Source organism: Syngnathoides biaculeatus, chromosome 8, assembly GCF_019802595.1.
Source record: "Syngnathoides biaculeatus isolate LvHL_M chromosome 8, ASM1980259v1, whole genome shotgun sequence".
In the NCBI taxonomy this organism is placed as follows: domain Eukaryota; kingdom Metazoa; phylum Chordata; class Actinopteri; order Syngnathiformes; family Syngnathidae; genus Syngnathoides; species Syngnathoides biaculeatus.
The window spans coordinates 9,147,907-9,171,710 of NC_084647.1; the positions used below are offsets into that span (position 1 = coordinate 9,147,907).

At 49.9% G+C, this 23,804-nt stretch overlaps 3 protein-coding genes across 4 annotated transcripts in view; 2 read left to right on the forward strand and 1 right to left on the reverse strand.

Moving 5' to 3' along the window:
• The window catches only part of dlc (deltaC), a 37,216-nt gene extending 36,206 nt beyond the window's left edge, over positions 1–1,010 (forward strand). The window contains exon 10 of the mRNA XM_061826603.1: positions 168–1,010. Coding sequence (XP_061682587.1) covers positions 168–173 — 6 coding nt within the window. The 3' untranslated portion in view covers positions 174–1,010. The remainder of the gene's footprint in view (positions 1–167) is intronic.
• A 1,598-nt stretch (positions 1,011–2,608) lies between these two features.
• rnaset2l (ribonuclease T2, like) lies at positions 2,609–6,622 on the forward strand. The gene is made up of 9 exons (XM_061826604.1): positions 2,609–3,477; positions 4,077–4,238; positions 4,625–4,692; positions 4,785–4,842; positions 4,909–4,976; positions 5,347–5,460; positions 5,517–5,565; positions 5,769–5,843; positions 6,314–6,622. The coding sequence occupies exons 2-9, from the start codon at positions 4,077–4,079 to the stop codon at positions 6,512–6,514; spliced, it is 795 nt and encodes a 264-aa protein (XP_061682588.1). The 5' UTR covers positions 2,609–3,477; the 3' UTR covers positions 6,515–6,622.
• A 1,730-nt stretch (positions 6,623–8,352) lies between these two features.
• supt5h (SPT5 homolog, DSIF elongation factor subunit) lies at positions 8,353–23,249 on the reverse strand. 2 transcript variants are annotated; one of them, XM_061827359.1, is made up of 29 exons: positions 23,097–23,249; positions 22,795–22,897; positions 21,675–21,828; positions 19,947–21,590; positions 19,794–19,863; positions 19,304–19,372; positions 18,941–19,006; positions 18,837–18,867; positions 18,678–18,746; positions 17,544–17,795; positions 16,884–16,973; positions 16,724–16,794; positions 16,547–16,652; positions 15,597–15,687; positions 15,385–15,521; positions 14,713–14,868; positions 14,483–14,629; positions 13,542–13,688; positions 13,345–13,470; positions 12,925–13,012; positions 12,737–12,850; positions 12,051–12,153; positions 11,863–11,969; positions 11,180–11,285; positions 10,864–11,022; positions 9,903–10,071; positions 9,620–9,817; positions 9,099–9,194; positions 8,353–8,745 (listed from the first exon to the last, which is right to left on the reverse strand). In XM_061827359.1, the coding sequence occupies exons 6-29, from the start codon at positions 19,336–19,338 to the stop codon at positions 8,605–8,607; spliced, it is 2,805 nt and encodes a 934-aa protein (XP_061683343.1). In that variant the 5' UTR covers positions 19,339–19,372; positions 19,794–19,863; positions 19,947–21,590; positions 21,675–21,828; positions 22,795–22,897; positions 23,097–23,249; the 3' UTR covers positions 8,353–8,604. The 2 variants fall into 2 exon arrangements, with proteins under 2 accessions (XP_061683343.1, XP_061683342.1); XM_061827358.1 differs by having other exon boundaries at positions 12,919–13,012.
• Positions 23,250–23,804: the final 555 nt, after the last annotated feature.

Sequence of the window (23,804 nt, forward strand, 5' to 3'; positions counted from 1 at the left end):
CTAATGTGTGTGTGTGTGTGTTGGGTTTTTTTTTGAAGGTCAAGCCACAGGTTTTGACTTTTTTGGATTTTTTTTTTTTACTAGCTGAAAATGTTGAAATTTTGTCGAGGCAAGCTTGAAACTTTGAACGAAACAAATGATTTCCCTCTTTTTTCTTTTTCTTGCAGGTTTGACCTCCTCTTTGGAGTTTTAGATGACTGAAATTTCAACTTTTTCTTTTTTTTTTTTTCTTTTCTTTAAACGTTGTTAATCCATTGCTGCTGTTTTTTTTTATTTTTAAATCCCCCCCCCCCGGAAAGAGGAAAAAGCAGCAGAGGAGAAAAGTGAAGACGGACATCATTTTGGCATCATTTGCACTTTTTTCATCATCTTTTCTGTCGGCCATCATATTTGGAACCGCGACGGACGAGCGGCGAGGCTTTCGTGCCGCTGTTTGCCGTCGTCGTCTTTGGATACCAAAAAAATGTGCGTCGTGTCTTTTTCTGTGTGTTAATTTAAGAGCATACAAATGTGTGGAGAGTTTTTATTTAATTTGTACATAAACGTCTTGATATTTTTCTATTTAACAGACCCGACCAAGAAATATATTTTGCTAAATAAAAGTCGAAAGCCACCTTTCTTTGTTTGCATCTTTGAGTTGAACTTTTGCGCTTCCTCGCATTCTTTCGCAGAAGTGGAATTGTGGCTTCCCGTCCTCGCCGTTGAGCCCGTTTGCGCTCCGAGTCGCGATAAAGCAGAAACTTCCTGACCGCTTATCCACATGAGACTCCAGCTTTCCTTTGCTTTTACTTTCGCTTCTCGCCCGTTTCACGCGTCGAGAGGAGGAAGCGCCCGCGCGCGCACCTGTCGTCACTTCGTCACCGCCTGCGACCTTTGACCCGCGGCCCGGCCCAAGCTTTTCCCGGCTCGTCTGCCGACAGCTGCGGATCTGATTTATGAGTATTGTTGTTCTCTCTCGTCTGTGCGTGAGAAGCCAGTTTATATACAGTGGAAGTCGAACACGTGTTCCAAAAGTGGCCAAAAACGCGGGGGGGGGGGGGGGGGGGCGTCTGTGGGCCTCTGAACGTCCGAACGTACACCACACAAATGACGAGCCGAATAGTTAGGAAAAAAAAAAAATAAAAACCAGAAAACAGGAAAGATTGTGCAACCCGTCCCGGGAAAGAATAATAAAGATTTTTTTTTTTTTTTTTTTTGGGTTGGGGGGGGGGGGGACGGGGACACGGCTCTGTGGGGCCTGAACCAAGTTTCCATTTGACGTTCCTCCGTCGTTCTGGCGATTTCCTCTTTTGTCCCGTTCGTGCCCGGCTTCCGCCTGTCGTTGACCTTTGACCTCCGCCTCGGCGGGGAGGAGAGGCCAAAGCGCCGCCGACGTGATGATGACAAAAACAGAACGCGTGCAGGTTTTTTGGGGGGAGATGAGAAAGTCTCAGAAGTTGTTCTGAGAGGTTTTATTTCATTTCTATTCAACTATGCAGTCACATTTTTCCAATTTCGCTTCAAATATTTTATATCAATGATAATAATTTTGAAGACTGACTTTTTTCCCCTTAAGACTTACACGCAATACAAATCTATTCCATCATTTTAAAAAAATTCTCTCAAAATTTGACATTTTATTCCCTCGTTAACTTTCACTTTTTTTCTTTGAGTGAACTCAAAATGAATTTTTTTTTTTTTTTGGAGTCAAATATTTTCATTTTCTTTTTGATGTCAAACAACTTTTTTTTTTTTTTTTAAATCCGCCACCTCAAATTTGGACGCGGGGTCACGTGACGGCCCGATCCCGGTCGGGGGGGCCACGGCCGTGTGACAAATGTTTAACTTCCTGTGCGACCTTTGACCCTTTCTCCTCTCATTCTGCGGAAAATCTAGCAATTTCTTCTGATTTATTGAGACGACGACTTTAAATTTGCAAAAACGTGACGGCCGGGGAGGTCAACGGTCACGTTGGCGTCGCGTCCAGCTGCCATTTTTGGACTTTCAGACGTTGGGATTGAAGTTAGGAAAAAGGGAAGTTCCAATTCGACATTTTTTTTCCCCCCCAAAAGACTTCAAAATATTTGCATGACTGCAAGTTCATAAACAAACAAAAAAAGGTCATCAGCATCAAGCACGTTCTGCAAATAGCTGAGCCGCTTTCGGGAGATAAAGTCGTCAACGGCGGCGGCGGCGGCGGCCTGGGGTGTGTGTGTGTGGGGGGGGGTTGAAACGAGCCGGTCTGCCGATTGGATGCAGATGTCCGCCTCGCTTCCTGTTTTGCCTGCGGTGAACAAAAAAAGAACAAAGGAAAGCAGAAAGGTAGGCGCCAGATTCTTTCTCCAAAAAATAAAAGGAAATTCCACCAGCTGGGAACGGCTCCAGGTCTCCCTCGACCCATGTGAGGATGAGCGGCTCAGAAAGCTGACGGATGCTTACAAGTTTACTCAGAATCTCATGTCATGAAGACTTTTCAGACTTTTTGTCCCCTTTCAAAATAAGAAGAAAAACATGAATTCCCGTAAGGGCGGCGCTGCTCTGGCCCGACTTCAGATTCGGTTCCCGGCTGAGGACCGCGTCACTCTCCAGGGTGGCAACGGGGAGGGAGGGCGGGCGGGGATCCTCGGAGGGGGGGGGGGGGGGTCGTAGTGAGCCCTCCCCCCCGAGGACTCCGTCGTTCTGCTGGGGGCCTTCGACGCTCACCCGGGTAAAGACGGCGAGACCCGGAAGGCCCGCATCGGGAAGAACGGCCCCGTCGATCAGAAGCCGAGCGGCGTTGCGTTATTGGGCTTCTGTGCTCACCGCGGAGCGTGCAGAACAAAACGCCGTGTTCTAACTTAACGGTGTCCACGAGCGCACTTGGCAGCGGAATGCCCAAGGTCGCAGTTCGACGGCGGGCGCGTTATCGGACGTTCTGCCGGTCCCAAACGGATCGGGAGAGTCTGCCGCAAAAAAGTCCAAAGAGGCCAGACCAGAAAAATCCGCCACCGTGGGAAACTCGCGGGCGCGTTTTTTAATCAATCTTCCGTAACTAGCAGGAGAAGCTAAATTCCAAGTTGGATAATGCACTGCTGCCATCTAGTGTCCCTTCTTCAAAATAAATCTTGACTAGAACAAGAAAGTACATCGGATTTCAAATGACTGAAGTTGTGCACTGACTTCCTTTTTCAACGTGATTGGTTGCTTGTAAAGAGTCGACATGAAAGAGGATGTGGACACTTGTGGGTTGGCGTGAGCTCACAGCTGCATTTTCACTCGCTTCAAACAGGACACAACGTGAGTCTTCTCGGTCTTCCCGCTCTCAAGCAGAACAAGCCAGCGGACGGCATATGACCAGCCACCTGCGCGAAAACCCAACACGGCTGCACGCAGGAACAAGCCGCAGAAAGGGTTTTGTTTCCGGACACAAAAAGTTCCACTTCTGCTTTTGGTTGCTGAAAAGAGACCAGACGAGGCAAAAGTGCAGCACGACGCCGGCAGGCACTTGGCAGCTTTCGGGTAAGAACAAGCGCAAATTGGGTGTTCTGTCCGCCGACAACCGGGAAAACCCACTTCGGCCTTCTGCTCCGTCTCTGGCCGCAACAATTTGGACCAAAATTGCGGTGGCAACACGTTTGATTGATTCCATTTCCAAGAATTTTTGACAAGAGGCCACACGAAAGAGGCTCCAAGGGTTCACATTTTGCGTCTTCAGCAGGCGGAGGGACTCAAAATGGCGCTCGGGCATTTTTTCCTTCCTGTCGTGCGACCTTTCAACTCGCTTTTGGCGGCTTTGAATACAAAAAAAAAAAAAAAAAGCAGCAGAATTGGAACGATTCAGCCGTTATTTCCACGTGCTGATTTTGGATCGATTGTTGGCGCAGTCGACCGCAAACGCTGGAGCAACACACGCGGATCGACAATATCCCAAATCCCGGTGGCATTTATTCTATTGCGGGCCTAAAAAATGACTAATATTTCAGCAGCTGACCGAGTCAGTCAACTTAGTTTGCGCCGGCACAACCGGATCGGACCCCCCCCCCCAAACGGTTTGATTCTCGACATTCTATCTTCATTTTGAGGTCTTCGTTGATCTACTTACCTGAGGCCTTTTGAAGATGGCGCGCTGGCTGCTGCCCCCGCTGGCCTGCGCTTGCGTTGCGGCTCTACTGTGCGGCGCGGCCGCCGGGCACGACGACGACGGCGACGGCGACGGGAGGACCTTTTGCTCGTGGACGTGCGCCGTCTTCACGCTGCAGTGGCCCGGCGGCTTCTGCCAGGTGACCTTCGACGTCGTGGCTTTTTTCACCCGTCGACATCGTGCACTACTTTCCTTCGCCGCCTCCATCGACGCGTCGGCGTCTAAGTGCAAAAAAGCCAGCGATGAAGTCCCGAAGGAAGGAAGGAACCGCAAAGTCAAACGATGAGACTGGAAGAGAGGGAAGGAAGGATGAAAGGGTCAAGGAAAAAAAGGGCAAAAGAAGAGGGGAGGAAGGAACGAAGGAAGGAGGCCAAGGAAGTTTTTCTTGCTTTTGTTTGTGACCTTCCAGCAGGTGACGAGCAAAGGCTGACTTTTGTGTGTGTGTGTGTGTGCGTGTGTGCCGCCCCCCCCCCCCCTCTTCTTCTTCTTCTTCTTCTTCTCCTCCTCCTCCTCCTCCTCCGCCAGTCTTTGGACAACATTTCCCTCTGCACCATCCCCGAGCACGTCAACGACTGGATGATCCACGGCCTGTGGTAAGCGGCGCGACGTTAGCGCACGATCGCCCTCGACCGTTAGCGCGCAAACGACACGCGCCGACTGACGAAGGCCGCCGTGGCGCTTTCAGGCCGCTGAAGGCGCAGAGGTGCTGCGACTGCTGGCCCGTGTTCCCGTCCGACATCCAGGTCAGTCCATCCCGAGGCGAGGCGGGGCGGGGCCTTTGCGGAGCCGCTGACGATTTGCGCCTGCAGGAGGTGCGCCAGGAGCTGGAGCGAACGTGGCCCTCGTTGTTGACCAGTCGAAGCAGCTTCCATTTCTGGTGAGGACCAATCGCAGCGCAGAAAGTAAGCGTGTGACCACACAGGCGGGAAGTGCAAGCGGGCGGGGTGAGCCACATCAAGCTTAAACGACAAACGTAGCGCTCTGGCGAAGTGACCTGAGCCATCCAGACCAAAAACACGCACATCAGCGTCAAGAAACTACGTTGAAGTGAGTTCAGGAGTTACCTTTGACCAAAAGGAGTTCTTTGGCATCACCTTCCCCCGTGGGAACTATGTCGAAGTAAGCTGAAGAGTTTCAGTTTGGCCAAAGTTCCGCTCCGCTCACTTTCTGGCTTTGACGCCAAAACGGACCTTTTCCCGGCCCTCCGGAACGCCGCCGTGACGCGGAAGGCGCTTTCACGTTTGCAGGAAGGACGAGTGGGAGAAACACGGCGCGTGCGCCGCCTGCGCAGAAGGTCTCAACTCTCCGCTCAGATATTTCCAGACGTGCCTGAAACTGAGACAACTCTTCGACCTGCGCAAGTAAACAAACACCTTACCGTGACAACGGCCGGCCATTAAAAGCGTGCCTTTCGCAGAGCGCTGGACGCCGCCGGCATCGCGCCGTCCTGCCGGCGACCTTACAAGGTAACAACTTCGGCGGCGCCTCGTCGTGGAGATTGAAAGTCTTGTCTTGGGGGGGGGGACACATTTACAACTTTTTAATAACAGTAGTTACAAATATTTCACTTGAAAAAGTGTTTTCACGGGTTTCAATTGGCCAAACGTGACCAGAAAAAGTGTCCGGAAGCGAAAGGAAAAAAAGGAGGTGTCGGTCTGCATGTGTGCAGTTGGCCCAAGTGCTGGACGTGCTGCTTCCGCTGGTCGGCAACAAGTCCGAGATTCAGTGCGTCAAAGACCGCAAGGTCAGTTCCTCCTCGTCCTCGTCCTCCTTGACTTGTGGGACGCCAGTTGTGCTCCCAACTTCCTGCTTCCTGTCACTTTGCCCTTTTCTCTCACTTATTTTTCCTCAAAAGAAATCACAATTTAAAGAGAAGGTTTCAAGTCCACTTGGGTCATATTAGTCTGATATTTTGGCTCGTGTGATGATCTTGAAAGTGATAAGTGGGAAAAGGGGGGGGGGGGGCTATACGTCAATATTTTTCCACGGGACTGTACTGTAGTCCATTTTTTTTCATTTCTATTTGATGGATTTTTTTTTGGGGGGGAGCACACCCAATGCTCAAGACTATTCTTGCTTATTCTGCCCTTCCAATATAGGATATATTGTATATTTGTTGATATGGCCCCTTTTGTCCAAGTTTTCCCTTTCGCTATTTTCCAAGATGACGAAAGCAGCCCCCCCCCCCCCTCTCCCTCTCTCTCTCTTTCTCAGGATCGTGAGGTTTGGTTTCAGGTGAAGGTCCGCCTGTCTCGCAACCTTACCGTGGGCTGCGATCGCCACGGCGGCGGCGACGACGACGACGGGCGCGACGTCTGGGGGGGGGCCCCCCCCAAAGGGCACCCCTGCCCGGCCCAGGGCGGCTTCTACTTCTTCCCCATCGACCACCGGCATCCGACGCAACCCTGCGGGTGACGACGTGACAAAGTTGAAAATATCGTCGAGCCCCTCAAAATATTTTGTGTTTATTTTTACATACTCGGCCAATAAAGATCTGTGACCGCATCCTTTCAGGAGGGGAGCTTCTACTTCTTCCCCACCGCCATCTGTCGTTCGGCGCCCCCGCTAAGGCCCAAAAATGGACGGCGGCTTCACCACCGTTCATTGGTGTGAACCGCTTCAAGTCTTTCCAATCCGCACGTGGCGTGGACCGGTTCGAGCCATCGGTGTCAGCAAAGCCTGAGGCGTTGAGTTCAATCCCGAGACATTTTTTTGGGCGGGGTGGGGCGAGAAAAACGGCACGTCGCTGTGACATATTTCTAGAATCCGTGCTTTTTGTATGGTTCTGAACATACGACGCGTCCCACAAAGGTGCCTTACGAGTTAAAAGCGGGCAGCCGGTGAGACCAACAGGTGACGCGCTCAAAAAGCAAAGCCGGCGAAACCCGCCCATCGCCCGGCACGATCGTTGCCCAAGTCTGTCACATATCTTCTGAAATCCAAAACAACCCGACGGACCGGCAAAATAGATCATTTTTCACATGAATTGGAGATCACTTCCCTAGCCGACCGATCCCATTTCAAATGCAACGTTTCAAGTTTAGCGATGGAAATTCAAATAGACGTGATTCAAATTCAGATTTCAGCCCAGGGGAGCAAACGCGTGGAAAATTGCAGCAGAAAACTCGGACCGGAATTCTCCTCGCGCACGAGCGGAGCGGAGCGGACTGCCCGAGCCCACACGAGCAAGTGAAGGGAAAGAAAGCAAACATTTGGTGGAAAAAGAAAAGAAAATGAGTTGGAACCCCCCGTAAAGAAGCTGCTCCCCGTTTGAAACCAGCAACTTTCACTGCAGGAAGTGGCACGTGCGAAGCGCAACGGAGCGGACGGGTTCGACTCCGGAAGCCGAAAAATGCCGTCAAAACTCGGGGTGAAGAACCCGAAGCTTTCTGAAGCAGACGCAAGACTGGAAAAGCAAAACCAAGGGAAGCCAAAAGAAAAGTCGCCTTTCTTTTGCGCAACTACACAAACGGTGGTGCAGCCCGAGGCGAGAGAAACCAAAGGACGGCAGCTTGTCGTCGGATAGGAGCTGCGAATGTCCGCAATCCGGTCGGTATCCCCGTCTCGGCTCAAAACCGGCCCAACAGAATTGGAGAAACCAATCGAGCTGAAGGCTGTGAAAGTCCTCGGCCCAATTTGGATTCCGGGGGTCGGGTCGGAAATTTCGTTTTTCCAATCTTTTGATTGTGGCTCTTCCGCGTCTGGACAGTTTTACTGTATGGAAAAAAAAAAAAAAGTCAATCATTCATTACTGCAGGCAGCCTATTTTTGGCGCATCCGCTCCTCACCAAAGGAGTCCACTTCTGCCCCCGCTCGGGGCGGACGGATGTCTTCAGTTTTTTTAAAGACCCAACAAAATGAGGTCATCCAACTGTGCACAATCAGGAAATCTGATTCAGATACGGAAGTGGGGTTTTTGGTTTTTTTTTGGGGGGGGGGGGTCATGATTTGTGGCAATTATCAAATTATCGGCGCAGCAGACTTGTTTAACGGTCGCACCGTGTCAAAGTATTTTGTCTCGAGATCTTTTCGAAACAATCTTTGGTTTGGCGCACCAACGGCACGGCTTTGGACAAACAATCCAAATCAGACCCTGCAAAGTGATTTTCTCCATTTTGTAATCAATGTTATGGACGGCGGTGTCGGGAAATGTTTGTTTACTCCGACCGCAGTCGCAATCACGACTCGACCGTCAGAAGGAACACTTCCTGCCGCAAGCTGCCTCAAAAAAAAAAAGAGATCAACGCAATCTGATGCGGCCCGTTTCATACTTTATTGACACGTATGCATGTGCGGACGTTCGCGCTCGCGTGGGCGCAAAGCGACTAAAACCCGACGGCGGCGGCGGTACGAAGTGAGCCAATTAACTAGGAGATGATGAAAAAAGGAGAAAAACAAAAAACAACAACAAAAAAAAAACACCAGCAAGCATGAGGAGTCAAACTGAACACCCGACTTTGCCTGACATCCGTGTGAAAAGATGTGGGGGGGGGTTGTCGCTAGCCTCAGTGGCCCAGACAGCCCAGGAACCTCAGGTTGAGGATCATCAGCTGGTTGTCGAGGACTTTGCGGACGATGCCGTCGTCGCCGTCGATGCTCAGCAGCGTCCCCGTGGCCTCGCGGTGCTCTCCCAGGATCACCTTCACCTGCGGGTGCCGGGCGGCAAACAAAAAATCAAACAACTGCAGCAACTGGACGGGAAACAGACATGGGACCACAAATTGTGGAGCAAAACATCCAGACACACAGTCTAACAAATATCGGTCATATTATTTATCATCTGTGAGCAACCATGAATATTAGCGCAGTACTCTGGAAAAAGGGACTGCCCCCGTGTGGCCAAGGCAGGCACACCAGAAGGAACGGAACATGATGCAATGCGTCCAATTCCTCGGAATTGTATTTAAATACATAATTCCTCTCAGTATATACACACACACCTGAAAAATGTACCTCAGTGATGAAATATTTGTACTTGGCGACATCCACCGGAGCTCACCTTGTCGTTCTTGGTGGGCGTGACGGGCTCCAGGTGGTCGCCGCTGACGCTCACGACCTTCTCCGAGTCCTGCATGAACACGGAGCACATGCCGCCCTGCGAAGGCGCAGCGCACAACTTGGTCAAGGCTTCCCTTTCTTTCCTCAGCCGTTGATCGTCACAGGCGGGGAGTACTCTTCTGAAATCAACCGCGGCCACGGTGCCGGACCGCCCTGAGTTCTGCGCACGCTCAGTCGTGACGGAAACGTGCCCTGACCTGACGTGGTTTTGTTTTCTTCTAACCTGAGGCCGGTTTTTTTTTTTTTTTTTTTTTGGGTGCTTGGCAAACGGGAAAAATGCCCTTTTTGGCGCCATCTGGTGTCAGAAAATGATGCCGACTTGAGGCGCAGCGCTCCGTCATCTAATAGGACAAAAGCCATTTGCCATCCTACAACCCGGTGGGCTTTCATCGCCATGGCAACAGTCAGACGACACGGGCGCACGCGCGCGCACTCCAACGCGCACACACACACGAGACTCACCGTGACGCTCCGGATGACTCCCGTCTGTCCAGTCAGGTCCATGAAAGAGTCCTTAACCCGCACCAGGATGTCGGTGGTCACCCAGTCGCTGCCCCCCTGCTCGATGTTGGAGCCCGGCGTGTGGGGGTTGTAGCCGCCGGGAGAGGGCGCGCCGGGCGTCATGGGGCTGTAGCCCACCGGACTCGGACTCGGGCTGGCCTGGGGGTCGCACGCGACTCGGTGACTCGGTGTCAACGTTTAGCGCGTCACAAACGCGCAAGGAGGAAGTCGAGTCGCCCGTTACCTGATAGGCCATGGGTGACGGCGTCGGGTGGTAGCTGGCCGGCGAGTGCGTGTTCTGGTAGCCTACGGGCGAGGGCGCCACCTGGTGGTAGCTCTGAGGACTCGGACTGGGCTGGTAGGACCCTTGGGGCGAGGGGACGGCGTAGGGGGAATATTGATCCGTGTTGTACCTGCACGGCCGCACATTTAAAGTCAGCGGTGGGGCTCGCGGAGGTCCGTTTTCACCATTTCACAGACAAATATTCATAACTATTCATTGAACAAAAAAAAAAAAAATTAAAAATCCCCATTTGAAGCCTCAAATAGGACATGATTAAATGTGGTGGGAAAAGGTGAAAATGTCAAACACCAGCTGAGGGGAAAAAAAAAAAAAAAAAAAAAAAACACGGAATAATGTAAAACTAAAATAAAATGTTGAAGGATGGAAATATTCAAAAAAAAAAAAGTGGGAATTTCAAAGTGGAAAAATGCTGACTTTTTGGAAGATGGGAAATTCTCTCTGGAAAAAGTCATCAGAATATGGATTGTTTTGAATACGGATAATAGTTTCCAAGATATGAATTTGAATTCAGAAAGGTACGTCTCGGAAATTAATTGGGATTTTTATTTGATTGGGAAATTCGGGAATTTTTCAAAAGAGGAAAAAAAAAAAAAAAAATAGTAGCACGTATGTGTTGCAATCAGACTGTTTGATCCGGTGGAGAGGGAGAAAAAAAATAGAAACACCAGAAATTCTCTCAAAACGGCAAAAACAATTCAATGTTTGCAAATTCAAGCAAATCACATTAAGTGATTTGTGGAAAAAAGTACGACGCTTTGATATGTGATAGCGTTGTGTTTCTGCATGTATATTGGTTTTTTAGGGTTGGTAAATTTGAGAGGGGGCAACATAGAGGATTTCCATGTCTTGGGTTCTCTCCTCCCCCAAAAATTTAACTTCACGTGTGCGCGTAGACACTCACATGGCGGGCGTGCCCGGCGTCTGAGGGTTGTACTGATTGTTGACCTGCGGAGACGGGACTTCTGGGTAACCTGGCGTCTGGGGGTTAGGGGTCCCCCCGTAGCCCTGAGGCGAAGGCGAGGGCTCGTCGTCATAGCCGAAGTCGTACTCCTCGTCGTTCCTGGAGACGCGCGACATTAACATTCAGCCGACGTGAAGAGGGAGGCCACCGTCGGCATAGCGACAAAGCTAACACAGCTCCCCACGCTCGTTAAAAAAAAAAAAAAGAAGGGACTATGAATTTGAGCCGCTCGGGACAACGCGTTTGTGTACTTGACCTGGACGGCGTGTTGGGGTTGCTGGGGTCCCAGGCTCCGCTCTGACCCGGCGTCCTGCTGCCGTCGTGCAGCGGCGTCTGCGAGCCGCTGTGGGGCGTGCGGCTTCCTGCTCGGGAAGACACACGTGAACGCAATTTTCAATTTCAATTAAATCAGGACTTTTAGTAGTCGATTAACTGCTAACAAAAAATGCAATACAAAGAAAAGAGTTCAATCCTGAATCTACATACGTAGTGTTTTGGACACGTGCCTTTAAGGGGCGTGGCCGAAAAAGATGGTCAACTAGCCAGCATGTGAGCGTTTCGACGTGAGCCGTGACCCACAGCAGCACCTCGCCACTCGTATCCGTTTGTCCCGACCAACAAACGCAAACTGGGGCTCTTCCTTTCCCACGTGTGAGCGCATTACAGTCGGTAAATTGTTCCGTTTGTCAAAGTTCAGCTCGCGACACAAGCAAAAAAAGAAAAAAAATGAATAAAGATCGACCACGCGGTCGCTCGTAAGTCAAGGTGCCACCGTTCCGTTCGACGCTTTTTCGCTCTTTCATTCCCACGCGACCGTTGGCTCAGGGTTAACTTTTTCGGGGTGCATCATTAAAACAAAGAGAAAAGTCAGAATCTACATTTAAATCTATAAAATTATGAATGAATTGCTATGGCTAAGTGAAGCCCCCCCCCCCTCACCGTCGTGCAGCGGCGTCTGAGAGCCACACATGGGCGTCCTGGAGCCCGAGCCGTACATGGGGGTGCGCCCGTGGGTGGACGTCATTCCGCTGTGTTTCTGGGCACCCCTGCGCGAGAGAAGCCGGGCGGCGCCGTTTCAGCGCAAACATTTGGAAAATGGTCCAAAGGGGCCGCGGCGGGCGGCTTACGTGGTGGTCAAGCGTTGTCTGTCGACGGAGATGGTCTGACAGGTGGAGTGAAGCTCCACTCGGGCCGTGGACTCTGTGGCGTCCTTCACCACACCGATGTAACCTGAAAGAAATGAACAGTCAAACTTGCTTCAATGGGAAAGCAAGACAAAATACAAGATAAACGCAACAAGAAAGAAAACAAAACGCAAGGTGTTGATTAAAAAAAAAAAAAAAAAAAAAGGGGGTTAGGGTTGTGAAAAAGCTGTGTAGCGAACAATAAAAGCTGCGCTGCAAAAAAAAAAACCCTCAAAACTCTTATTTGTGGTCCAATCTTCTGATGACAATGAAAATGAGCCCCGTCACCCACACTTGATTTGACTTGTTTCAAATTTCCACCAGAGTGCAAATTCTTGTGCCTTTTTGACACACTTGTCAAATAAAGAGGATTCTGAAATACAAATTTGCACCCACTCGGGCACAATTAGCTTTTCCATGCACAGCTTCCCCACTTGAAATATCAAATGCTCACACGCCCCAATCCCACCCCCACCCCCACCCACAAGAGTCCCCGCTGAGCATCGCGTTGCTGCTCCGTGTGCGTTCATTCTGGCAGCCAGCGGTCACCCCGGGTAGGTTCATAGGTACAATCGGACCGAGGGAGAATTTTCTTTCATTGAGTTGAAGTAAGACCCTCCGTGCGTTACCTTTGTATGGACCCTGCGAGATGCGAACGGTCTGACCGATCAGCTCGTTGTCTCGTCGTCCTCGGCCCCGCCCCATGCCGCCGCCGCCGCCTCCGCCGCCGCGTTGCTGAGCACCTGCGACGACGGCGTCAAACGGCGAACTGGCCTTTTCAAAGCCGGGTGGGGAGCAAGGCGCCACTTACCGCCGCCGCCGCCGCCGCCGTGATGCATGGGGCTGCTGATGCGAGGACTCATGGGAGCGAAGCCGCCCACCGTGAAGTTTGTCACGTCCCTGGGCTGAAACGCAACATCGGACACTGGGTTGACGGCGGCCCGTATCCCTCATCGGGTGTGGCCAACCCATCAGGAAATAGTACAACTTGATTATTTGTCAACCAATCCCTTGGATCCTTCCGTTTCGTCTGCGACTCGAGGAAGCCCTTCTCCCATTGGCTGACAAGTCTCAAAATGTCAACCAATAAGCCGGTCTGACCCAAAATTCCCATTTACTTGATCTACAAACTCAAATAGCGCAAAAGGAAAAAGTAGCAGGTCTTCCGAGGACCCACACACCGGTGTGTCCGCCGTAAAATAAAGGCATTACGAGGGGGGGGGGGGGGGGGGCTCACCTTGGAGCCGCCGGCCAGCACCAGGTGTCGAGTCTTGCAGACAAACATGCCGCCGTTCTCCACCAGCTTCTTACAGTGCAGGAAGGCGAAACCTCGGAAAAGGTGGCGGATTTCGCCTTCGCGGCCCTGCGGGCGTCGCACGCGAGCGTCAGGGCCGACGGCGAGCCGACGGCGGGCGGAGTCCCGAGCGGCCTTACCGAGTGAGGCCCGTCGATGACTTTGACGATGTCTTTGACGTGGATGTTGTTCTGCTCCGAGTCCAAAGCCACAGCGAAGCGGTTGTCCTTCTTGCGGTTGACCGCCTGGTGGCGCACTGTCAGAACTTTGCCGTGCATGTTCAACACCTGCCGGAGGAGCTCGGGTCACGTACAAAATCTTGACTTGTCTTTTCATTGTGTGGCGGGAGGAACAAAAACACAGCGTGGACCAAAAACCCTTCGCCTCGTATTAGTGCAACTGGGTTGGGGGGGGGGGGGGGTTGCATTTTTTTTTTAAATTAGATTTAATGTGTTTGACACTTGCACAGTTATTTTAAAGTAGTTTTTTTTTTTTTTTTTAATTCTTGGTCTTGCTTGATCAGGGGTTTCAAATATACAGCCCACGGGCCACCCATGGTCCATTCGCGGGTCCAATATGGCCTGTGGGTATGATTGTCTCCAAAGTGTAAGATTAACTGCATTCTGTTCAAAAATCAAAACAACCTACGTCGTTACTTTTGTCCACGGGTCACACCGAGACTGAATTTGATATCTGTGAATGTGAACATTTTCCCCCCCTAACAGAATATTGCAAGCATGTCAATCAACAGCTTCAGTTGAAAATATGTTGGCTTTTTGGAAGATGTTTATCTTTTCCCCCCATGCACTGCCTGTTTAGAAAAGAGGCGGATAATTTCACTATTTCCGAATAGTTAGTGCCACTTTATATGGTGTAAAGAGTCAGTAGAGAAGATTTCCAGATGAACGTAATGTAAACTTGGAAGTTCTTTTATAGAGCCGCCGTCATCCGTTAGTTGCACAAAAAAAACAATCAAATCATTGTAGTTTCTCAGACCGCTCATTGTAACAAAATAGCGACGGATGTGAATATTTCCCCAAATGTGCAACAAACCCAACAGGCATTATCGCAGACCGGTTACCTGGAAGGTTTCTCGCTCCAGCCGCACGATAACGCCCACCGTCTGCGGGTCCAGCTGGACCAGCTCCCCCCACTCGTGCTGCCCACCCGCGTCCACGCCGGACGCCGTTTCCGAGCAGAGCTGCAGATCTCTGGGCAGCACCTTCAGCTGCGGTCCCCAAAACCAACACCGGAGGTGATCAAGGACGAGGAGCCGGAACGGGACCGTAATGACGAACGAAGGGCCGCTACCTCGTGCATGGTCAGGTCGGAGAAGAGGATGACAAAGTTCTCCTCCACGCGTACGATAAGACCCGTGTCGCCTTCGTATCGGCCGGCGATCACTTTCACGTGGTCGCCCATCCGGAAATACTTCTTTAACTCTTGAGCTGGGAACTCCAGGGGGTCCTACACAGGGGTCACGCGGACATAAAGGGAGAGCTTCTCCAAAAATATTTGCACCAAATGTTACCCCAACGCCCGCATAAGCTCCGTTCAACAAAACTACCACGTATAGCACGAAATGCAAAAGGGATTCAAAGTCGCCTGTTTTATGGCCCAAAAAAAAAAAAAAAAAAAAGTTATCTTTCCTAAAGTATAAAACATTAAATCTTCAGAAAAAAAAACAAAAAAGGCTCATCCTACAAGAATCGAGCTGTAGCTTTCTCATACGTTGACGCTGCAAGAATGTCACATTTACACAAGCGATGCAAAACATCTTCATCAAATCCCGACGAAGAGAACGCAGGTGCCGTTAACATGTTGTGGGGCTGTGGAAAAAAATGATTTGCTTTTGCGTTTGACGCTTTAGCATGTTCGATTCCCTACAATGAAAGTATGCCCCTTTGTAGCACAGCAATAGAAATAGTTTTGTGGCTCGCGGCCCCCGGTTGGATGAGCACGGCCCCAGAGAGACGCGCGTACCTTGAGGTCTTCGTGTTTGGGCATGATGGTGATCTTGTTGCCGTCCACGCTGAGGATCTTTCCCTGCAGGTTGATCAACTCGCCCTCGCACACCTCCACGTTGTCGCCGGCCTGCAGGTTGTGTTCCCGCTCCTTCCCTGCACCCAAAACGTCAGCCGCTTTCAGCCATTTGGACGCGCTTGCGCGCCTTTGAAACCGACACTCGCACAAACCTGACTCGGTGACCACCTCCAGGTCGATTCCTTCCGGCTGGTCTTCAAACTTCTCCAGCTCCGACAGTGTGGGCTTCACACCGTCTGTGATCTGTCAAAGAATGCGACGATGATGATGATCAGTGTCTTTATTCTATTCGAAGATGTCCTACAACAATTGCAGCTCAAAGTGCTTTTCCGTGAAAGAAAGAACATCGAAAAGAAAAAAAAAAACCTACCATGGCAACAAAAGGTAAAGAACAGTAAGAGGGAGAACCTGCAGTATCAAATATACCAGCTAGATAAAGACATTTTCATAACACAATGCAGCAGCGCTACAGTCAACAATGCATGCAAATAAATACTCAAAAGTAGGAATTGAAAAAATTGACAAGTACTGAATGTGTGCGTCGCTGCTCCACGTGAGTTAAATTCATTTTTACGCTTCTTGTAATACTTATGCTGATTTCTCATTGTATACTGTTGCATCACGACAGCAGACTTTCATTATGTAAAGTCACACAGTTGGATTCAAGAACTCTGTGTTCAAACGTAAAAGGTCAGATTTTCTTGTTTCAGTTTCAAAGTAAACTAACAAATAATCGGAATCATTTTGAAGTGAGTTTCAATCATTTAAATGTGCTGAAGGGACGCGAGAGGGCTAAAACGAGAGTTTTCATTATTGTTTGAAAAAATGTGTCTTCCTACGGAATTGCAGATTTTCATCTTTTGTGGGTTAGGTCCGGAACAACGCATCTATACGTGGCCGGTGTCTTTTCGCAAATCTCTACCATTGGTCCGTCTTGTTATTTTGACAGGGAATCGACCCATTTTCAAGTGCAGACACAGACTTGCTCTTTTTACGGCTGAGGCCGCCAACGTTTCGCAGCTACGAGGATTCCGCCTGACGCCGGCGAAACGGAACGTAAATCGATCCTCCGTAGATCGGCGAGGCGCAAGTTCCCGCTCACCACGGCCGACATGGCGAAGCTCTTGAACAGGAATCCTTTGCGGCTGTAGCGATTCCCCTCGAAGATCATGAAGTCGCCGTCGTGACTGACCTCCCCCCCGAGCGACCTGTCGACCAAACACACAAGTGTCACTCAAAGATAAACGCACGTCAGGCATTTGGCATCGCGGCTCCCTACCGGATTTTTTCTGCATCAAAAAGCCTCTGAGCGGGCCGCTTGAACTTCTTCCTCTTGGCATACCAGTCTTTCTACACACACACACACCCCATAAAGCAGCACATGCAAGTCACTCAAACGCGTGCGGGGCTCAACGCGTGCATGCGTGTCCGCGGCCTACCAAGCTCATCTTGGCTTTGATGCGGTCCAGTTCGATGCGAGGGATCATCTTGAGCGAGATGGTGTTCTGGCTGGGCTCCACGTAGTCCACCTGCCGAGCGAACGTCGCAACATCAGCTAGGTCAAAGCCGCCAAACTCGTTTTTTTTTTTTGTCACGGGCCACGTCGTATTTATGCCTCAGCACATGTTACATGATGAGCTTGATAACTACATCATGAATCAGAAGTCATTAAAAAAAAAAAAAAAAAAAATATTCAACTCTTATTCACTTACTGTATTTCAAAAGGGGGCTCGTGAATACAAAAAAAAAAAAAAAAAAGCAATTTCCAGCGTTGAAAAGGTCTCAAGGACAAATGTGTGAACTCCGTCCCGTCGGAGAAGTGACAAACCGCGCATCTTCCTGACCCGGCGGGAGCCGAACAGCACCGCCACCACCACCACCACGACGACGACGACTCAAGTTAAAAAGTTGCAAAGCTTCTTTAGTTTTGTTTAAAAGCGCAATAATGCTTGGGCGGTTCGGAAGGAATTGGTCAACGGGCATGTGCAGATTCATTTCTACCTAATACTTTATTTTGATTTTTCTATAAGCAAATGGGGCAAATATGTGACTGGAAAAGAAAAACATCCTAAGCACGCGACACACGCTGGCGAGTGTACCTGCGCGATGTCGTCTTTGTACAGGCCTCGCTTGAGCCTGACCCAGGATTTGGGCTTCAAGTTGGTGACCTCTTTGACCACCTTGAGGACGTCGGTCATCTCTTTGATCGGGACCATCTGCTGGTTCCACAAGCCCATCCGGAGGTTTCCGATGCCCTCGATGGCGGCTTTCACGTGAGTCTGCTTGTAGGACTCCACGTAGATGTAACCCTTCACGTGGTCGGGGGCCACCACCGACTTGATCTGGAGTGGCTGCACGGGACGGAGGGGTCAGACAGTCAAGCTTTGGGGGGGAATCGACCTCCGTGCAACAATTTGCTGCTGATACAGCCAGCTTAAGAATTTGTCTCGTGCCAAAAATCAACCGAGAGAGAGAGAGACACAGTGGGGAAATTAATTCCCGCCCGGAAGTCGCTACGTACCGTAACGTTTTGCAAGTAGAATCACATTTTACATGTAAATAGCCGAATCCATTCCAAGGCACCCCCTTTTGAAAGTAGATCATGTACCCTTGGGCAACTATGCTAAGAGACGGCAAGCGAAAGGCATCGTGGGGGACGGAGGACGAGGCAAACGTTTGACAGCCGAGAGAAAACACGTACCACTGGACAACTTCATTCCACCAAAGTTTCTTGGTGAAGAAAGATGAATAAACATGCACTCAACAAAAAGTTGTACTGTGTAAATATCTGCTAGCGTTCATGATGTTCATCAGTGACGCTGGAGTGTCCAAGGCAAACGAAAAGCATCATGGGTAAAGGTTGACATCCCACCTAGCCAATGGGGTGCCAGGAAGACGCTACAGTGATAGCCAATGGGAGAGCGGCTCCATCGCACCACACAAACATACAAGATACAGGATGTTTACGTTTGGTGGAATTTGGGGACTGCGAATCCAACTATTTTCATAGCCAGAATTTGCCTTCCCAACTAGGGAGAAAAATTTTTCCGAGGAGGCGTTTCGTGACTTCAATTTTTTTGTTACTAGAAACGTTCGGAAGTAGAGGTGCCACTGTAGAGGGGGAGATAAAGATAAAGACACAGACAGAGATATTCCCGACACAGCCGTGGATTTTGTGCCACTTCCTGCCTGGGCAGCCAATCGGAATCTCGAATCTCAGTCATGCGTCTTACCGTGTCAGTGAACTGATAGGCGATGAACTTCCTCATCAGCGCAATGGCGGTTGTCCTCTCCTCCCCAATCTGAAGAAAAAAAACAAAAACAAAAAAATAAACCAGGAGCGTGCGCGCGTCGTGCTTGGCCACGCACTGACGCACGCATGCGAATCCCACCTTGCACTTGACGGTCCACAGATTCGGATCCCTGGCGTCGATCAACACAGTTCAACAGTTACAACAACGGACGTGGGGCGAACGGCGAGCGAGCGTTTACATACTTGACACCAGGAAGTAGCTGCTGCTGGGTGATGTCGTCAGAGAGCTCCTCCGACCCCCCCGAATAGCTGCGCGCCACAGAAGAAGAAAATGTCGGCGTGCTTTTCAAACATGGATGGAAGCTAGCGCTAAAGCTAAGGCTTGTGAAACGCCCTTGAACGTCACTTCACGCATTTGCACTTGAGACAAATTCGAAACAGGAAACAGAGGAGAACTACACTTTGTCTGCTTATTTGAAACAACATTTCATTCACAGACTAGACATGCAAAATATGACCAAGTGCGGACGTACATAACGTCGAGAAATGTTTCAGTGTTGTGTGGGATTTGGCGACGGCAAAATTCAAACAGAGAAAAATACTCACTGCTCCCCTCCCGAGGACTTTGCGTACTTCCTCATGTAGTATTCACCTAGCGCCTCCTCTCGAGACTCTCTGCGCATGGCAAACGTTCACAGTTAAGAACGCACGACTAAAAACAAAACAACAGAAGCATCCAGAATCGTTTCCTACCAAGCATACTTCTGGAGAGAGATGACAGTAGGGAATAATCAATGAGTCCATTCAGAATTTTTATATCAATCAAAAACTCAACTCCACAATCATTACAATGGGATTTTTTTCAAGGTGGACTGCAGTTGACTTGTGACAAAAATACTGTACTTTTGGAGTACTACTCCAAAGTGTTAACCCTAGAAAAAGCTATGTAGTTTTGGAGTGGTACTCCAAAAACTACTGAGCTTTCGCTTGTTTCATAGTTTCAGAAATTAAAAAAAAAAAAAAAAAAAAAAAAAGGGGGGGGGGATGTTTTATTCCCAACGAGGCCAAATATTCAATCAAATGAACTTTATTTCACCTCCAGAGGTTCTGCAGCCTCCTAGATCCGGAGTGATCTTCATCCAGAACCACGTGGTCGATGTTGGATACTGAAAACAGAACCGCCGCCGTCGTCGTCGTCGTCAGCAGGATTGAAGCGACGTCAAAGTATCGCGCGAGCTCGCAGACTCACCTTCGGCCTCCTCTGCGCAGGACGGCGCCGGGACGGGGAGGCGAGCGGACCGAGCGCGCCGGGAAGTAAAGGTACGACAGGCAGTTCGGAGGCAGGATGGGTGGCGGCGGACAAGCAGCGGGCAGGTGGGGACGCAAAGCGTGTCGGGACAACAACACAGCGGACGTTAGTTCGCGAGGAACGTCGGCCGCTTCAAAATTGTTATCCGCACAAAAGTTGCTCATCAATCGCACGGGACGGGCCGTCTGTCGCTCTCGCACAGGTGTAGAAAACCCAAAAGAAGAATTTGCATCAACTGCAGACGACACGCCAGCTTCACCTTTCACATTTCTCGGGCGGCCCACATCCAACTAAGCCTCAAGACGCTATTTTACGACGGTACCTTCAAGTACCCTCGGCCGCAGAACGCTTCAATTGGATTGGATTTCATTTCAAGCTGCAGGTCTCAAATCTTGTCAGTATTGAGCATTCTACTTCTCATTAAAACCGAGTTTGAGAAATTGGAAAAAAAAAACGATCCCGCTTGACTTGACCACAGCTTTGTGATAGCAACACACGGACGGGCAAGCACAACCTCCTACGAAGACTCTCTGGGACCGGCATCTCCCTTTTTCTCCCTCCCATCTCCCAGTCCATTCGGTTGAAAATCCTTGAAACCTGATCCTTCCCCAGTTACTGCAGGTGTAACTCAGGGCTCCATTTTCCGACCCCTCCCGGTTGGCAAAATGTCCAGTAAGTACAATACTCTATTCCGCACCGTTTTGTAGTTGACACCCAGCTGTACTTTTCTGGTCAACACTTGCAACGTCCACCTCCTCCGTCTGTCCTTCAGAGACATCCAGTCCGGTTTCTTGAAAGTCAAAAACTGAAAATCTCATCCAAACTAAAACCACGCAATCCAAAACAAGACAGCTGCACCCTCACTCTTCCCTCCAAGTTAAGACTCTGCGTCTGATCTTCGACGGCTCTCCCTCCTTTCACTTCCACGGAAACAACGCAAGTCGGCCTTTGGCTGTCACGAGTGCAATACCGACCGGCTCCGTCCGAACGCTCTCTGCGATTCTTGTCCATCGGCTTGTCCCGTTCCACATGGACTACGGCAATTGCTTACTTTTTGGTCTTCCTCGCCCCGTGAACTCCAGCCGGTTCAAAACTCTGCCGTCATATCACCCCCGTCGGGTCCCAGTGACATATGGAATTCAATTGAAGGTTCCCCCCCCCCCCCCACACACACACATTTCTGGCACTTCATAATGTTATGTTTCCGCCCTTGCTCCTTGCTGAGACCTTGCGTAGTTGCCCTCTCGGCACCTCGCCGTTCACCATTTTCAGCAAAGTCAGCTCCTCTCGATCGCACGGGTCTCTTCAGATCTGCCCATCTTGGGTCCATGGGATTGCGATCAGGACTTTGTGATGGGGGCTCCATTAGGAAGACCCATTTGGAGGCCCACGTTTGGGGAAGTTGCTTCTTTATTTCCACATCATGTTCGTCCCTCGACATGTCCATTGTTGACACTCAACAGTCGGTCGCACACGACTTTGCGCTCTCCATTCGTGCGTGCACGACGTCCTCACCTTTTTCCAAGATGTCCTCAGCTCCTTCTTCCCACTGGTCTTCCTCGTCCTCGTACTCGTCGTCCACATCTGCAAAAAAAAAAAAAAAATCACATTTTTTCAAGACCACAGAGAGGAGGCAGACAGAAAGTAAAACTATAATAAATGCGGTACCAGCTTCATCCAGGATGAAACCTCCGTGACGCGGCTTCTTCCGAGGCCGGTCGTCATCGTCTTCCTCCTCCTCTTCGTCGTCATACTCGTCATCCAGGTCCTCGCCCTCCTCCTCGGCCACCTTATCGCTGCCAACGGGGCTGCCCGTCTCCTCCTGGATGCCAACCGTGCACGCCCTCTTATTTGATCGTCAGCAATACCATGTACATAAACGGGGCGGATCCGGACCGGCGTCAACTTCCATGATTGCCGCTTAACTCTGGGGCAAAATTTCAAACTGTCGAAAATAATCTCGAGATAGTGCAAACATCTTTGCACAGAAACCTCAGCAATTGTTTTCCTGGACTTCCGATTTCAAAAGTAGTTATCCAGCAATTGCTGGCATCCAATTTGATGAGGCGATGAAATATTGGCGGTTTCGCAGTCAAAAGAGCCTTCGGAAGGAAACCTCTGCGATGTGGCCAGGGACGAAAGTGCCTCAGACACCCCGGCGGCGGAACGCTCAGTCGGGTACTGCACCTGTTGCACGCATCCACAACCCAGGTCAGGTTTCACATATAAAATGTGTTGATTCTCACAATGTAGGTATGTTACCAAGTCCAGGAAAACAGCTGCTGATGTCTTTCCACTTCACTGTGCCTGATTTCAGGCATGCGCATTTAGCAGCAGTGCACCCAAATTTTGTGCATTGTAATCGTACAAGAGTTTGTTTTGGGAATTTTGAATTCAGATGGGATTCCGTGGAAAACAAGATGCATGTGATTGACTCATATTATTCTTGGTTTTTTTTTTTTTAGATGTTCTGAACAGTTTGACCCTGAAAACGAGATGACTTGAGCAGACGGCGCCTTTGAGAACTCTGAAAACGGCTTGTGCAGCATCTCATTTTGAACTCGTAGCACTCGCTCACAAGCACTTTTCCAATGAAATTCAGGCCGATTCTCGACATAAAACGTGGCACAAAAGCAGTCATTCTTAACCGATTCGTACAAACTAGTGACAATTTTTTTTTTTTTGTGCCTGTGTCACTCCACTACAATTTGATGAAATCTGAACATTTTCGTGACGTGTTGTTGTTGTTGTTGTGGGGTCCCGGCTAGCGTGAGCTTGGTTAGCCCACCTCATTCTCCACCTCTTCGGCTTCTCCGTCGCTGCTGCGCTCGCTCTGGTTGTCGGAGAAGTCGCTGTCGTCGCTGTCAGACATGTTTGAGGGACTGCGGCGACTGCAAAGCAACACGACAAGGCGTCAGCGGTCTCGTTTGCTCCGTCGGCTGAATTCATGGCGGCCGGCGCTGCTCAAGCTAAGCTAACAGCTACCAGTGGAGGCCGAGCGGGAGCAACACGGCGACTTGGGCACCAGCGGAACCTTCCAGAAAGCTTCAAAACAACGACGCGCTAATGAGCTACAAACGTGTTACGCACCCTGTTTAGTCGGCGTCTCGAAGGTAATCTTGTCGTTGAGAAAACAGGCGACAATATCAGCTCGTTTCTCCGTCTTCTCTGGCGCAGCTACTTCGGCCGCGAGATTTCCGGCCACTCTCGCGATAGTTCGGGTGGCTGATAAGGCGAAAGAAAAGACGTCTCACTTGGTCTCGTTTTCTGGAGCTGGGGGGGGGGGGGGTTGAATTCGTTTCTAACAATGACAAGGAGCACAAACCGGTTACGAGATGTACTTAACCCTAGAGAACCCATATTTAAAAGAGGATTTGGATGCCTTGTTGGTTCTCCAGGGTTAAAAAGATACGTACTTTGAAGAGACTGGTCGCCGACCTGTCCAGGGTGTAGCCCACCTCTCGCCCGAAGACAGCTGGGATAGGCTCCGAAATGGACAGATTGTTATTTTGAAGTCGAGTCTGCGTGCGCTCAACCGTGTTTGGCGTTGCAATTTATGATACTTGTAACATATATGGAAATGTCCATCTTTGCTCACTTGGGTTACGAGACGAGCAATTTACGCTTATGGAAACAAAAACTACAGTATGAGGTGTATCGTTTATTAAAACTAGTGTCAAAGGGACATGATATGAATAACTTGTTCAGAGAATATCATAGACAATATTTCACCGTGGCACGATGGAAAAAAAATGCATTTGAAATTGGAACACGGTATATATCTATATATATAAATAT

Coding starts and splice junctions, on each gene's coding strand:
- rnaset2l (XM_061826604.1), top strand. CDS start 4,077: ATGGCGCGCTGGCTGCTGCCCCCGCTGGCCTGCGCTTGCGTTGCGGCT. Junction 4,693..4,784: donor TGGATGATCCACGGCCTGTG/GTAAGCGGCGCG, acceptor TGGCGCTTTCAG/GCCGCTGAAGGCGCAGAGGT. Junction 5,461..5,516: donor CAACTCTTCGACCTGCGCAA/GTAAACAAACAC, acceptor TGCCTTTCGCAG/AGCGCTGGACGCCGCCGGCA.
- supt5h (XM_061827358.1), bottom strand. CDS start 19,338: ATGAGGAAGTACGCAAAGTCCTCGGGAGGGGAGCA. Junction 15,688..16,546: donor GCTTCGCCATGTCGGCCGTG/GTGAGCGGGAAC, acceptor ATTCTTTGACAG/ATCACAGACGGTGTGAAGCC. Junction 13,013..13,344: donor TGCTGGCCGGCGGCTCCAAG/GTGAGCCCCCCC, acceptor GTTGCGTTTCAG/CCCAGGGACGTGACAAACTT.